General features: G+C 34.8%; 1 protein-coding gene across 1 annotated transcript in view; it reads right to left on the reverse strand.

Annotated features, from left to right (window-relative positions):
* Positions 1-17,515, reverse strand: part of LOC106670365 (lachesin-like) — a 163,918-nt gene that overhangs the window by 52,347 nt on the left and 94,056 nt on the right. The window contains exons 4-5 of the mRNA XM_024230223.1: positions 566-694; positions 361-498 (exon numbers count right to left, since the gene is read on the reverse strand). Of these exons, the coding sequence (XP_024085991.1) occupies positions 361-498; positions 566-694 (267 nt within the window). The remainder of the gene's footprint in view (positions 1-360; positions 499-565; positions 695-17,515) is intronic.

Raw genomic sequence — 17,515 nt, forward strand, 5'->3', positions numbered from 1 at the left:
ATTTTCTTTATCATGCCAACTTTTCGATCTTTTTTGAGATCTTCTTCATCGCTCAAAGTGTTTGTTTTCCGTACAGATGTGTCATTCTTATGAGTCGTGTAGAGAGTCACATGAATGACACTTCTACACGGAAAACAAACACTTTGAGAGCTGAAGATGATCTCAATAAAGATCGAAACGTTGGCACGATAGAGAAAATGTTTTTTTAAAACCTACGTCACACCAGACCGCATCTCAAGATCTCCGAATAATCATTGACTAACGGTCACTAAACACCACCGTTACCGTTTTTGCATCAATAAGCTCCGTTCAACCCCTAACACTCTAAAAGGTAGGTAATGTAAGTAAATAAAAACTCACCATTTGCAATGATTTCTCCTTTTTCCCCCGTCCAGTAGTTTATCGACTTGGGGTAAGCCTCTGAGTGGCATTCCAAAGTCATTTTTTCTCCTTCCATCGCTCCAACCAGCTGATTTTGGATCCAAACCATCGGTGGAACTGGACAGAAGATTGTTAAATTAACATCCAATACAACGTAAAAAATAAAATAATTAAAAAAACATACAGTGGACGATAAGCATAATCCTTTTACTGACGCTCGGAGGAACACCATTGGACGCTATGCACAAATAAGCGCCCATGTGCAGACGATTCACCCTGGAGATGTTCAATATCGGCCCTTCCACAGTTGTCGCTAAAACAAACAATAAAAAAAATATTAATTAGTTATTTATAAATAGCAAACATTAATGTTTCGTAATATTTTGGTTGTTGGATAAGCGTGTTCAAGAGGAAATAAGAGCATGGCGGTACAATATTTACATTATTCTTTACGGATTGTTTTCACTAGATTCGGGAAAATTGGTTTTGTTTTATCCCAAACCCCTGCTGATCCATAATCCTGATAATCCTCACGTCACGCCTTCATTGTACTTTGGTCTTGTGTTGTTCGCTTTCGACTCGCTTGAATTATTATTATGCTTCCAGAGTTTTCCTGATTTAATTATTTTTCATTATTTTAATAGAAGAATATCTGTTTTATTTGTAATTGATAGACATTAAAATCTCATGAAAAAGTACGGAAATAAAGCGCCCTGCACACCTAACATGAAACACATCTAAAATAAATCTATAAACAAATCTAATCTATCTCGTAAGACGGAGTCCCGAAAATAATTACTAGGAAATATTGGTTTTAACTTTGCCTAAATCTTCTGCCAATTTTACCTATTAATCAGCTCACCGCTCCAGCCGTTAATGAAACCGGGGATGACGTCCAAAGGACTATTTTATTTTTTTTATTGTAATTTTTGTAGAAACACTATGTGTGTAGTAGCTCCAATGAATAATCTGGCGGCCATTTTTGAAGACGTGAATTCTGTTGACTTGCGAATTCTGAGCAGACCCCTATTGGCAATAATAGTTATCAATCTGTCGAATAGAGGATTTAGTAGTGGGCATCCACATCGACATTTTTTTGTGGAAAGCAATGATGAGTTCTCATCAACTAATCTTACTGTGCGATTCATTGGCAACATTCAGTTGCGCATAAATTTACAGTCACTTCCAGAACTATCGCCTTACTTGACCCATTTTTTCTAATACTGGGCTATGTCAAGAAACTTTTTACATGTTACTTTTGCTCAACTCACAAGCAAATTAGAAAATCGGTTTGTGACTTTTATCATTATGAGGCCGAAAGTGTGTGGAAAAGCATGCTCAAGACACTGCCTGGGGAACACCTGATTAAAGCACTTTAAAACGTGATTAGCAGCGCTCAGTTTTGACGGAGTCTGAGTAGAGAGGTCGAAGGATTTCAATATGTGTATAAACACTCACGGAAATCATTTTTCCGTTCAAAATACTCACACTACGGCTTCCACTAACCAAAGAACATCAAAAGAGCAATGTTGTTTAGAAAAATATTAGTAATTAGCCGTTTGTAGATTTTTAAAAATATTGACAGACTTACTGGTCTAATGTAACAATTAGATTTGATATTTTTTCTCTTTTGAAATTTAGGGATTATCATTAGAGTAATTACGCTCTGTTTTCCCGCAGTTCCTCTCTGAAGATTGCGAAGACCCAAAATGCGACAAAGTTAATAGTAAACTGGCGAGTACAGAGGACACTTAAAATCATCATAAGTTGATTAATTCAACTTACTTACCATTTCGAATGAAAATCAGTAAGACATGTTGAATGGCATTAGAATCATGAAGCATTCCAGAAAAGTAATTATGATTGCTTTTTCACCCTGGGTCTTTATTCTTTGGGATCTGATCTATTCATTTAGAACACAAGAAGTAAAATACAAGGACTTTCATGAAAGTTGCAATGGTTTTTAAAGCTCAATTTGGTCATTTGCATTAAAAAATCAGTAGTTTTTTGGAACTGATTATTTGGAGATCGTGAGATGCGGTCTGGTGTGACGTAGATTTTAGAAAAACATTTTCTTTGTCGACCAACGTTTCAATCTTTATTGAGATCATCTTCAGAGCTCAAAGTGTTTGTTTTCTGTGTAGATGTGTAGTCTATCTAATCTGGTTTGTTCTGACATCCTGTTGAAATCTTGCAATATGAATAAACACAGCTAATCGCGCTAAGTTACAATTTGAAAAGATCTAGTACGGATTGGAATGATAAGTCCAAACCAATTTGCCAGACAATGGATAAGATTGGATAACCAGACCAAATTTAAAATTACATGTTGCACTGTCGGATATGCCGGATTGGTCATTCTAACTCAATCAAACACTATGTGGAGTTTCAATCTTCATGGAGGTCAGTAGATAGGTGAAGAAAGGAAAAGACTAATTGTTGGGTTCGCCAAGCATTCGGCAACTTATAGTGCCATCATCAGGGCCTATTTTATTAAAAAAATTAAAAATATTAAATATATAAAATAATATACAGTTAACAATTAATAAAATAAAATAATGTACATACTTCCCCAGGAGTGCAGAAAACGATTACCTTGGTAAAACTAAAGTATGGACGTCTTGGGTTTAAGGTTATGAAGCACATGGCCAGCAAATTACATTAAACATGGTGAAAACAGTCATCTATATAAAATTATAAATAATTATTAATATACACAATTTTGATTAACAAAAACAATAATTTATAATAAAATTTAACAGTACCTCGCTAATAAAATCCACATGATTGGGGTTTCAACAATTTTGTTCTGACTAGCAATTTCTTATAAGTAACATTTGCCGGTAAATTGCTAGTCAGAACAAAATTGTTGAAACCACAATCATATGAATTTTATTAGCGAGGTACTGTTACATTTTATTATAAATTATTGTTTCTGTTAATTTAAATAGTGTATATTAATAATTATTTATAATTTTATATAGATGACTGTTTTCACCATGTTTAATGTAATTTGCTGGCCATGTACTTCATAACCTTAAACCCAATACTATAGTTTTACCATGTTATCGTTTTCTGCACTCTTGGGGAAGTATGTACTTTATTTTATTTTGTTTATTGTTAACTGCATATTATTTATTTTGTATATTATATATTTTTAATTTTTTAATCAAATAGGCCCTGATGATGGCACTATAAGTTGCCAAAAGCTTGGTGAACCCAACAATTAGTCTTTTCCTTTCTTTCCCTATCTAATTACCTCCATGAAGATTTAAACTCCACTTAGATTACCTGCAGGTCGATCAACAATCATCATATCAATCAAACACGTTTTTCCTTCACGCCACGTTCAGTGTTGCATTGTCGCAGTTTGAGAGAAGCGAAACGCTTATGAATTTTTATAGATTATTACAATCGAATATAAATATTTATATAAACAAAATATGGCCGACAGACAGGTTTTTATCTATTAGCAGACCAACCATACGAAATTTTTCATTGATGTTATAAATTAACGCAAAGCTAGAGTCGGGAAAATCCGCGGTTGGCATATATTATGGAAATTAACATTTTGACTGTAAGATTACAACGGCGCTTCATTTAAGCCCAGGTAGCAAAGATGATAGCTGTAATAAAGGAAGTCGTAACCAGCGCCTACTGGAAGCAGTTTACGGTCGTAATAAACAACAGCCGGCTTCTGGGCATGTTCAGTTATTTAACAGTTATGTGTCAGGCGGCGTGTCTTTGATAGAAATAAGGGCCTGGACGTCCCTTTGGGCCCACCGGTGAGAGTGTTGCCATTTGAAGGGTTCGGCCGCCGCCAATGCCTTCCTTAAATGGGCCATTTGCTGCCCGGAGACTCTCAAAGCTCTTAAAAGCCGGGCAATAAGATTTCCATTATTGTATTCACGTTGGGGTGTCAGATAAACTCCCAGTGATAAAGAAGGTGGTTTATTGCGATTCGATTTTCAGAGAGAGTTAGAGTTAAAAAGCACCTTTTATACCCTGGCTTTTATCCTATCAATAATTCCGCATGTTTTTTAAAGGCTCTTTGTGAGGATAATCCAGTCAAACGTTAAAGCAGAGATTTTGTTTACTACATCAATGTCACTTATAATAAATTTATAATAAGGACTCAGAAATATTGAATTTTAATGTTGCGATGTCTTTTTAAAAAATTATTCAAAATACTTCATCCTTCGTGTGCATAAAATAAGTTTACCTTAAAAAAATGATATAGCACACTAAAGATCTTTTCTCAACAAACAAGTATATCAGGCTATAATATCACATGAACATCAACTGAAAATAAATTTTACAATGTTTCTTCTTGGACCAACTCAAAATGTTTATTTAAATGGCAAAACATTGATTTTGACAAGTTCTCCACTTGAAGTCCTTCCATTGCGGTTTCCAATTTAAAATTGTGTCAAAGCAAATAAATTTCGCAACATTCTCATCTAGGGAAACTTTGATCTATTTTAAAAATAACCTGGGCATAAAATAAGTCGATTGGAGACACAGAAAACGACGATAAAAATATTGCTGGGAACTATAAGTCGAAAATTTACAATTAACTTAGAATTGCACAACAAAAATTTCAGTGAAATGTCAACATTCCGATTCGATATTTTGAAGTAACTCTCCCTGTCTCTCTCTCTCTCTCTCTCTCTCTCTCTCTATCTATCTNTATATAATTACAATCATTTGTTGCATTATTGTCACTGTGCTGAACTGGAATTTACGGCGAAGTGGTTATACAGTTTAGCAATACCCACAATTCTGGATTTTGTTCTCTCTCAAATCTCTCTCACTCTCACTCTCTCTCTCAATCAATCGATCAACACTTTATATTTCTTTTTCGTTTTATCCTCGATTCCCTTTCACTCGCTAGAATGGCAACTGATAAACGGACTAGATGACAGCAATGCTGAACAGGAATTTACGGCGAAGTGTTTATATGGTTTAGCAATACAGATTTTCTCCCTTCGTCTCACTCATTCGCTCTTTCAGAAATAATGAGGGGTTACATAAGTGTTGGAGTAAAAAAATAAATTTAAATAATCGAATGATGAGTTCGAATGGAAATCATCAACGCAAATATAGTTGCTAAGGATACACCTTTATCATAAGAACCGTTTCAGCGGGTGCCGCATCTTCCAACCTTATAACATTAAAATAAAGTCATATTACATATGCTCCAAAACAGAGTAGAAATTTTGTGCACCAGCTAACATAATTTGTATCTAAATTTTGAGAAACTAACATTTAACGGATGTTCTGTCTAGTTCCATTTCTATTTCGCCTAAGCCATTAAGTAAATTAATAATAGAGCTAAAAAAAGTCGTGGTTTTTAAAGTAGTAAAATGTATATTAGTCAGGAAAGGACTTCCGAGAAGTCGTAAAATGTAGTAAAAATAAAGAATGAATAATACATTTTGCTTTCATAAAATCTTTAAAATGGCAGTATTGTGCACGAAAGATAATGGTAAAAATTGGAAAATACAAAAAATAATTATGCGGCTTGAACTTTGTTGACTTATAAACTTATTCATTTTAGTTGCCACACAATTCAAACACCTGATTTAATATTTCATTTGTATTTTTACTTAAATGGCAAAATATGTCATTTGTCAATTCTTATTTATCTTCATTTCTAAATCAATTTTCCACATACATATTTCAACGACAATGTAAATATTTATTTAATAAAAAAATATTTTCAGTTAATACTAAATCTTTTAAGTAGTTTCAATTAATTAATCTTTATGTAAGGCATTGGTTGAAATGAAAAAGCTAGGGCCACGAGCGGGATTCGATCCACTCGAGCACCAACTTCCCACCTCAACCCACCTTTCGAATTTTCCCTCCTTTTTGCCATTTTTCAAATCGGATTGAAAGAAGGATAGCTCAAGTGGTAGAGCAGTGGCGTATTTAGCCGAAGGTCTTGAGTTCGAATCCCGCTCGAGACACTAGCTTTTTCATTTCAACCAAGGCCTTGCATAAAGATTAATTCATTGAAGTTGAAGTCAATCGGACCACGAAATATAATGGCTTATAAGTAGTTATGAACGATTAAATTTAGCAACGTTCTTAAACATTAAAGCTCAATTTAACTGTATCTTCTAGACAAAATCTTTGTGAAAAATAGTACTATCAACGGATTTAAAAATTACACCTTCATTATGCTTTGTAAATAATATATTGATTTTAAAAAAGGCTTAAAGAAGAAATTTTGGATATTCATTTGCTTTAAAAAAATCCCTCTATTTATAATTATAAAATCAATAGCACCTGAATCCCTTTTAATTTCTCATAAACGTTCAACTAGCATAATTACTAAGAAAATCTATAAAGTAGTATACAACTGTTTAATTAAATTGAGAATTTGTGAAATTTCCGGACGTCGGATATAACAAATGAAGTTTCTATTCAATGGTTTTTATAAATAAAGACAACAAAAGGAACTCTAGGCTTTTTCTCGATCAAAGTGCAATACCATTAGATATCCCCGCTTCTGTTGAGCTCAATTGTTTCCTTCCCAGTCTTTGTTGTGCAACTAATAACCTTGAATTCAGGCCACCTGTCCACCTTAACCCTTCCATTTACCCCTTTAACTAATGAGAAAATCGATGGAATTAAATTAATCTAGAACAGTGCACATCAACGTTTTTACGGGCTAGAAGTGTTTAGAATATCAGGTAAAATCTAAATATCAGATTTTATCTATATATACCAATACCTCAATAAAATTCATTGATTAGGAGCGGACTTTAAATAATCTCGTCACTTTATTCTCTAAACTAGAAATTATCATTACATAAAAATAGTATTTGGAATAACGCGCTCTCTCAACTCATTCCTAACTTCACTAAACTATTCAGAATTGCTAAAAGGCTACAAGATTTCCCTATTTCCCTGGACATATACCTTCTATTCTTTTAAATAATTTAAGTAATAAATAATGTAAATTCGTAGTCTATAAACAACTGTGCTTACTATCAGTTCTGATCATGAATCTAATCTTTTGCCTGCTATTTTGAAAATATACATAAAATGAATCCTAATCTTGGCACACCAACATTTACTCGTCATAATAATTTAATTACTTATCTTAATAATTGTAAATTAATTTCATCTAAAGAGCCTAAAGGCGGCTCCAGACATGCGGTATTCGACGAATGCCGCGCAAATTTTCGCCGAATCCCTACTAGTGGGGATGGACGGTCGGCTGTTCGCCGAATAACAACATCCGGTGCTCGCCGTGCTCGGCTTTTTGTCGGTTTTCTTGTCCGCTTCAAAAGGCACGGATATTCTTGAAGTAACCGCACTCAAACTAGCCACACATTCGGGAATCAACTATAACTGTTCATAACTTTTACCAACTTTCCACTGTTATCAAAATCAACAGAAGGTGTATACTTCTATTTAATACTATCTATTTTTCATTAATAAACAATTGCTAACTAGTATAGATGTATTAATTTCCACAATAACAATTGTTTTTTCTTATTAGTAATGGATTGACCAAATGCAACAGTTTTGGAGTTCCTCGATGTTTACGAGACGGAACCAATAATTTGGAAAACATCTCTTCTAAACTATCTAATCATAAATTTTTTTATAATTAAATAAATAATTAAATAATTAAAAATAAATTAAAATATATTTTTTCTATTAATTTGTAGCCACTGCACAAAATAGTAACCACAGCTGCAGCAATGACAGTTTTACTGTTGTACATCACGATTTGTAGTAAGTTGAGGACTCCCACGGCATTTGAAAAATACGTATTCCCTGTTTCCGCAACAACTAGGAGGCTTTACAAAACCCGCATGTGTGTATATGTAGGCACGCTGTTTCGCGTATGCCAAGTCGAGCATCTAGAGGCTTGGCAAATATTCGGCGGCAATCGGCATTCGGCGAATACCGCAAGGCTAGAGCCTCCTTAAGAAAAGAATATCCAAGCTAAAAACCAAAAAAAATCCCCCGGTGTTGATGGTATTAATGCACAAATTTAAAAAAAATCTCCAAAAAGGGTTTAGTACACTTAACTAAATAATTTAATTTTATAATTTTTATAAGTATTGACCAAAACTGGGAAAGATCTTACTCTTCAAAGCAGCTATCGCTCTTTTCTCTTCTGCCTTGTAAACAAGGTAGTTGAACTCATTATAGTGGAAAGGTTGAACACGTTTACAGAAAGTAACAATGTCATTTCAAATAAACAATACGCCTTTCGTAGGCATCATTCTACCGTTGCACAATTACCTAGAGTGACTGACATCGCTGAACACAACTTCAACCTGAACAAGCATACTGTGTTGGCACGTTTGACTGTGTCTGCACAGGGATCTTTTTCTTTTTTTTCAAAAGAATTGAAGTCAGTTTACTTCATAAAATTAGTTTTCTTCGGAATTAGTAAAATTCCATGTAGTGGCTTGTAATGCTGTATCATTAGTAACCTCAGCTGGGGTACCCCAGAGATCCGTTCTGGGGCCTGTTTTATTTAATATATTTATCAATGATTTAACTAAAACTATGAATTATGCATTGTACGCAGACACTTTATTAAAGTGTGAGAAAAGGTATTCAGTTTAATCTGCCGTTTATTCCCTCTCTTAAACAAGAACTCAAAGCTTAGCACAACAAATAAAAAATTTATTTCTTTTCTCTTTACATTGGATCAGTATTACTGTATGCTGCTCCGGTAAGGTCAAACACGTGTGATACTATTTTTCTCCTGATCAAATTAAAAATTTAACCAATTTCCTGCCTCTGCTGGTTTTCGCATCCCTAGATCTCCTACTGACCTCCTTAGACCGCACCTCGGCTCCAACGTGTGTCCCGTCAACAAGCCAGGTCCGTCGTTTAGCCTCGTTTCAGGCTCGCTCAACAGCCGGTGCTGCTTGACGGGTCACTGAGAAGCTACGCTCTCGATCCATATGGCCGTAGGCAATGGACAGCGAAGACCTCAAGGCCGTTAGGAAGAGAGTGAGGGCAATTGATTTATGCCGAGGTCTCTGAGCGCCGCCTTTGTACGCCCAGGTATGCATCCTCTTGCCCCCACTATCACACCAGCTGTTACAACGTGGCGTTTTTGGTGTAGCTCCGTGAGGGCTTCCCTCAGTACCCCGTACTTTTCTGCCTTAAGGTCCGCCACCGCATCCAACGCGCCCGCGGTCTCATACGCCACCGCGAGGTATAGGATAACTATCTCATCCTCTTCGGTGGTAACGACATCCGGCAGGAGACTAGACTCGTCCGGTGCACGGTGGGGAGCCTTGACAGCGACCTGAAAGCCCGAGTCATGAAGACCAGCGACGAGGACCTGAAGGCACTCATCCTGCCACCTCACTATCATCGAGTGATTCTCCGGGCACGTCGAGAGAACGTGAGAGAGCGTCTCCTACATTCGGCCTGCACACTAGAGTCAGCCTTTTTCAACGCCTCCCTGCTGCCCATTGAACTCATGCGGAGGGCTTGGATGAACCGGGAATCTTGACGGATCAAAGATAATACTATTCTAAGTTACAAATAATCCAAAACAAGTGTCTAAGGTTGATTGGTTCCTTTCCTAGGTGGACTCCAATAGATTATTACATTCCGTATTAAACTTTGACAGTGAATCAACACAAGTTTACAATATTAACTAAATGTTTTGTCTTCTCCTGTGTAAATAACTGCCACCCACATGTTAAAAGTATGTTAAACTATAATTTAAGCTCAGTACAATACAGAGGTATAGACATAAGCGTTTAAAACATATTCTGTATTAACATAACTTAAATTATGTTGTGATTTTTTTTCCTTTACAAGTAAATAGTTCTTTTTAAATTGTACAACTTATTAGTAGATAGCATAGGCAGGGAGCCTGAAACATCTATATCACACTTTTGTACATATTTGTATTTATTTGTAAATAAATTATTCTTATTGATTAGGTTTTAGGATTAGTATTCTTAGGTTTAGGTTTTCAATTGGACCTTTAGTTTTCATATAGTTGGATGATAATTTTCCAACGGGTTATCAGAGTATTTTATTTCCAAAAAATAGCTTTCAACGCCAATAGGGTGAGGCGATCTTACAGATTTAATTAATAATTACAACCAAACGTAATTATGCTCTTCAATTAATTCATTTCGATAGGCTGGAGCTAATTCACAACGACGTAGAAGTTCATGCTTTGAAGTAATACAGTCTGGTATTTGAAGTTAAATCGATGTAATTCATCGAATGCAGTGAAGTCGTTTTATTCTTTAAGGGAACTTATTACTCTTCTCTGCAATTTAACCGTCTTTGATTATCATTTCTTTCTTTTTATCCCTGTATACTTCTAATTTATTCTGGCCATCATAATTTCTATCAAGGGCGATACAGTTGTCGATAGAATGCCTATTTTTTAAGTTAAGGACAATCAAAAAGTTCACAGTTCAATCTTGCTTTAACGGCGATTGCTATAATAATCGAAATATCATTTAAAGATAAAACAAATTATCACAAAAGTAAAACCTTGCAACAAGTTTAATTTTTCTAAAATTTTCTAAAGATTCATACGAAATAACGATTAATTTTTAAACCTTCACATCGTAAAACAATAAAAGAGTGATTGTCCAATGTCTGTTGCATATTGTATGTCAGTTAATAGTAAGTAAGTTTCGATACAACAATTGTGTCATTCACGAGATGAAATAAATATTACGCTTTAACCTTGCGAAATCAGGAAATAAGGGATTTCAAAGATGTCATTTTGGAAGGGCGTCGGTGGCTGCAACGGTTTAGGCGTTGACACGGCGCTCTTCACTTTAAGGTAAAGGTCCCTGGTTCGAATGCAGGGCTATCCAGCGGCCCTGCATTCGAACCCGGCATACTTACAAATGGGCTTTTTTTTTTTTTTTAAACCGGCACCCCTAGGGTTGATATAACCTCTGCTGTGTTGCGAACCATCGTCAAAAAAAAAGTCATCTGCTTAGGAATAGTTCTCGACCAAAGGTTAAAGAGGAATACACATCAAACAAAACCCACAAAAAAAAACCTCAAGGGCAAAATGAATATGACAAATTAGAACAATAGAAGTAAATCCTAAGTATATCTCATCGACATACTTTACGATGTCATTCGCTTATTGCGGGCCAAAAATAGTCTCTCCAAGTTGTGACCTTTGCCCCTCTATGTTTTGAAATAATTAATTTGGTAAATCATTGGTCAGGTAAAGAATACAATACTGGCAGTACCAAAACATTCAGCAAATTTAAATCGACATGGGGCATCGATTGCTGCTGTATCCGATAAAATACAAGACTGAAAAACCATTCTACCAAATGGGGAAACAAATGATTATTCGACAAACCTGGAAAATTTATGTGGTACACAGACGAGTCAAAGACGGGAAATAGTATGGGAATAAACGGGCATAAAAAAACCTTAATGGTGCAACTATAAAATATTATCAGATAGCAAGGAATCTATAAAAACACTTCAAACCTACGAGATCAACCCAAAACTTAGTCTACAACTGACTAAAACGATAAAAACTCGTATCTACAAATAGACAGCTGCAAAGGTGATTTTCAAGGCATGTAGAAATCTCAAAGCCATAAACATTCTTGACAAAAAGAAGGTTTTGGACATAAACATAAAACTAAATGACTTTTCTGTCATAAATAATAGTCATGTTAAAAAAGAACTAATCTTGAATTACTGAAAAATACAACAAATATTGAGAAGTATGTCTAGCATAAGCCAAGGAAAAACACTACCGGAAAAAGTAACATTCCTACTCAAATGAAAGTGGCTTTTTACCCTAACATGTATAATTACAGGATGTACTACAGTAAACAAAATGGGACAACCCACAGAAAGTCCAATGACACCTGCATTCCAGAGGGACTGACAAGAGGACATATCTTTTGCAAATGCCCGGCAATAGTAAGAATAAAGCTGTAGTATCTAAAAAAAAGACATTTCTGAACAATGAATACCTTATTGTTATAGGACGGTGAAGAAATGTTTACCTTATTAGACGGGAATGTTCCAGAAAAATCAACAGACACAATAGATAATCGTTGGAGTAGATAAGGGCGAAACTCTTTGTGAGCAGGGAAAAAACTTTCATTGATTTTTGTTCCAGCCTCTGTATAAAAAACTTCAGAAGTTTTATTAAGAAAATAATTTACAGATAAATTATAGAACTGCTGCCAATGATTGTGTTAAATTAAATTAGTATTGAGCGAATGATTGTCAAAATTGACGCTATCAGAATATCGTTTCATTCAGGTTTACGCCAAAGATTTTTGGTGATAGCTAAGTTGTCCAACTTCATCAGTGAAAAAACGACTTGTTTTTATCATTTTAGTTTACACTTCACTTACATTATAGTAATTATTGCATTTAATTACATTGTGTAGTTAAGTAAATATTCACATAGAGATAAAGGAGTGTTTGTGCAAAGTTCAAACGTAAACACAACAGCACTTATCTGCTTATAAAATTGAAATGAACATAATTAACGTGATATAAAATGTGATATATTAATTAAAAATATTTAGTTGTTTTATAACAAAATTAATCTTCATATCAAGTTACATTTGTGTATTCAATTAATAATCCAAAATTCTTTATTCTGAATAAGATTTGTTAGATGGACGCCTTCTCAATGTAATTTAATACTATATTCATACATCAATTTAAAAAGTTATTTCATTAAACAATAAAATTTCTCAAAAAACAACTATATTGAAAACATGAATTTGTTTCCGATCTCTAGACAAAGGTTGGAATTACTCTGATGTATCATTCATATCATATCATGCTCAGGGAATCTAAATGTAGACTAATAAAACTCTCCGTAGAAATATAGCCATCTCTGGTAGATTATTTATTTTAGGATTTTTTTTTTAAATTTTCATTGTTTGAAATTGAATGAATTCTTAGCGACTTATGAAGTGGCCATGGGGAGCTGTTTAGTGAAGTGATACTTCTTTTACTTATTGAATATTAATCCGTTTTACGTTTTAGTGGTCAATTGACCAAGATACTACTTTCAATTAATTATTCTTTCTATATAAGGTACTGGTTGAAATAAAAAGAGAGGAACGAAGACGCGATAGCTCAAGTGGTAGAGCAGCGGCGTATTTAGCCGAAAGTCGTAGTTTCGAATCCCGCTCGTGACACTAACTTTTTTATCTCAACCAAGACCTTATACAGAGAGAATAATTAATTGAAAGAAGTATCTAGGTCAATTTACCACTAAAACGTAAAATGGATTAATAGCTGGTGTTCCACTAATAATATTCTTTTAAATTTTAACATATGTACAGTTATAACTTTCTATAAAACGAAATATCCCATCAAATTTAACTATGCTTTATGATACTCGCTGTTAATTAGACGTGAATATGTTTAAGATCTTGACATAATTATTGACACACATTAACAAAACTATTGCTAAAGCAAATAAAACTTTAGGATTACTACACTACTACACGTCATACTAAAATTAACGTACTAAATTAATTACTAAACATTTGCATGTTCCAGATACACTTAAAAGTTTACACACTTCCACTTTAAGACCAATATTAGATAACTGTTCACCGCTTTGGTCTTTCAATCCCCCCTTATCAGTCGAGTTAGAAGTGAGTCAAAATAGACTTTTACGCTTGATACATTACAAAACATTTGGGCAATACGTACACCATAACATCGGATCTGAAATTGGCAATTGTTCTTTAAAGAAGGAATTTCTTTGATTGTATATCATTGTATAAATTATTACATTCCTTAACTGATTGCCCATTACTGCTTAACCGAATTAACTTTCATGTTCAATCTTAGCATTCCAAAAGTCAACTAACATTCTCCATCAATTGCCGTAGTACTAATTATGCCAAAATCAAAATAATGATACTTATGAAAACGAATAACTTTGTCGGATAAGGATTTCAACCACCCTAAAACCCTAACAAATATGGTCAGAGTGATAAACCTTGGAAACGTCAAGTGACAAAAATATCTATTCATGATAGGAAGGAATTGAAGATATTGCCACAAGGCCAATTTCACCTCTACTTAAAAAGATCTACCGATGAAATGTTTTACTGCTATAACACGACCAAGCAAATAAATGCAAACAGATCAAATGATGATGATCAAATTCCTTGAAGAAATAAGTCGAGAATAGTAAGGTATAATAATTCTCAAAAGGCGCAGTACAATCGCCTAAATGCCTTAAATCAACATTCCTTTATTCCAGCGTTGATATTTTTTTTTAAATTTAAGCAAATAAATACACAAAGCGGTGAAAGAGGAGACCGGAAAAGGGTATAAATATTACAATTTATGCTTTTTAAGCATCACCTTACAATACGTTCCCATAAACATGACGCTTTACGCTTAAAAAAGATTAACGGTATGAAGAAACTAAATATGCGAGGGATGAAAAAAGGAACAATAGTCGAAGGTTGAAGGGGTTGTAACGAACTGACCATCCCCTGATCCCATTATAACTCCACCCACCTCCCTCAATGGCTCACCCAAAACGTAGATTACATTACACCGGACTTGACTTTTCTCTTTTAATTACGCTTTTCCACAGAGTAGGATTACAGATGGAAATTTAATAGCGGTTTTTTTTATCCAGCTACCCTCTCTTCCGTGCCCATTATCCCATGATACGAGTTCTCCGCCCATCGTTTAACCTTACTTACATGGTATAGACTTCACCCCTTTCCTGTATAATTATCAAGAAAAATTAATATAATTACTCTCTTGTAGTGGGTTTATAATTAGTATGATTTATTGTGGTGGACCCTTATCTTTTTTTCGCTTCCGCAGAAGAAGAAAAAAAAATTGCGACAAGATAAAGTTATTATTTAGCACTGCGGGTTGTGTTATTTAACGCTCGCGTACGGTTTAAAATGTCCACTTTTTTGTTGCTTATTTTGAATTAGTTTTCTGTGTAATCAGATAAATATTTAGTATGCTGTTTTAACCCCCAGCTGTGACGTGATTTTAAATTTCATAAAACATTATTAAAAGATTTTATGAAGTGAGAAAATAATAGTACGTGTTCTTTCAGAGGAAAACGAATTTTGTACGTATTTTTCTTGTCTATGGAAGAAATGATAAAACAAATGTAATTAAAATAAAATTACTTGTAACCGAGTTCCCAAAATTGACATACAACAATAAATATTATAGTAGAATCTATTATTACTGGTATATCTGAGTATATCTCATCAAATCGTTCAAATTATGATAGAAGACAAGTTATACTTTCTAAATTTGACTAAGGAACCGGCTGGAAAAATTTATATGTATTTTTGTAATATTGTAATATATGTACATACGGCAGACATAACATGTGTTGAAAAGACGTATGACTAACACAGGTTACGTTGCACCATACCAGGCTTATCTTCAGGCATAAAAAAATACACCACATTTTCCAACATAGCAAATCCCCGAGATAGTGATTTTGTTCCAATCTCCACTCGTTTTTTTTTAATTCGTTCCTCAATGTCTCACCATCGTTGGTCCTGGACTAATAAAATGAAGGATAAAAATAAATGAAAATAACTCCGAGGGAAACAATGACTACACATTACAGCCAGCAATCGTCAAATATCTCAACGGAGTTGCTCTATCCACGACAAACTATGTTTGTTACTTAAAGTACATTGACAAAGGCCTCACGTGGAATCCCCAGACCATACTTAAACTTCTCTCTTGACCCTTAGAAAAATCCAAGATATCCGTTAACAATAAAAGACTAATCTACAGGCCCAGTTCAACTTCAAAATTTCAAATACAACCCTATACATCCTTATACAGCATTTTAAGGGAATTTTTACGCTAAAAAAATGGTGCACCCGGATTTTAAATGGTTCAAAAAAGGACAAAGGTTTGGAAAAAGTTAGAAAAAACGCATTTTGTTTGTTTAGTTGTTAATTTCAATAATTTGCTTCTTCACTACAGTAAATATTAATTGCCTTTATTGTTTAAATTCTGTCATTGTTTGTCGCATTATGAGAGCAAATGTTAATTCCTACAAGTAAATCCATTTTACAATAGTACCTATTCGTTACATTCAGTATTCCATTCAAAATGAACCGAAGAGCACGTTTTCCCGGTCAACAGTGAGTTGATATGTACGACGTCTTTATCGATAGTGGTCGTATTGCGCATAGTGCAATCGAGTTGTACTCCCAGAAATTTTCTGATCGCTCCAGAGTAAACCACAAAGCGTCTATTCGTGTTGCTCGCAATATGAGGCGATAGGGATCAGTTTCTGTTCCATCACTAAAAAACCGGCAACATAATTTCGACGAGGAGCTGAATATTTTAGCCTATGTTCGTGAAAATCCGAATTCCTCTCTCCAAAATGTTAAACGCGTACTCCCGACTTAAATTTTAAGCCGTATCGCTCTCATCTTTTCCAGGGACTTCGGGACTCTGATTATGGCGGGCGTTTAACGTTCCTTGCACATATGTCGATTTGGTGGCTGAAGAACACGTTCTCCCATACATCCTACGGACTGACAAGTTCACCTGTAATGGCATACTAAACATGTTCGAACGTGGGCAAAGGAAAATCCGAGAATTTCGTACTTTTGTCACCATCTGGTGGTACACAGTACCAACGTTTAGTGTAGATTCCTCGGAAATTAATTGATTGGGCCTCATTTCTACAAAAATAATTTAATTGGTGCGCTTATTCTCAATTTTTTGAGGGTGGTTTTACCAATCTGATGATGTTTCTCTGCAACAACGATAAAGAATGATTCCCTAGCTTAATGGATGCCGCGCACACAATTCTTTGCAGATGAGACGTAATTTGAATCGTCACTTCCGGGTGGAAAGAACCACATGGCCCGATCCGTTGGCCTCCTCGGTCGCTTTACCTAACTCAATTTGACTATTTTCTGTGAGGCCATTCAAACAGTTTCTACGCCAATCATAACCAACAAGAACAACCTCAGTTGAAGAACTGAAGGATAGAAATCAATCCATTTCCACTGGCTCTGAGCACCGGTGAAATGTGGTTAAAAAGAGCTAACCTGTGCATCTTTACGTAAGGCAGGCAATTCGAACACGAAATGTGATTAATAAATACCAATCCAAAAGTTGACTG

The sequence above is a fragment of the Cimex lectularius genome, unplaced genomic scaffold (assembly GCF_000648675.2).
Source record: "Cimex lectularius strain Harlan isolate CLEC.00 unplaced genomic scaffold, Clec_2.1 scaffold348, whole genome shotgun sequence".
Classification (NCBI taxonomy): domain Eukaryota; kingdom Metazoa; phylum Arthropoda; class Insecta; order Hemiptera; family Cimicidae; genus Cimex; species Cimex lectularius.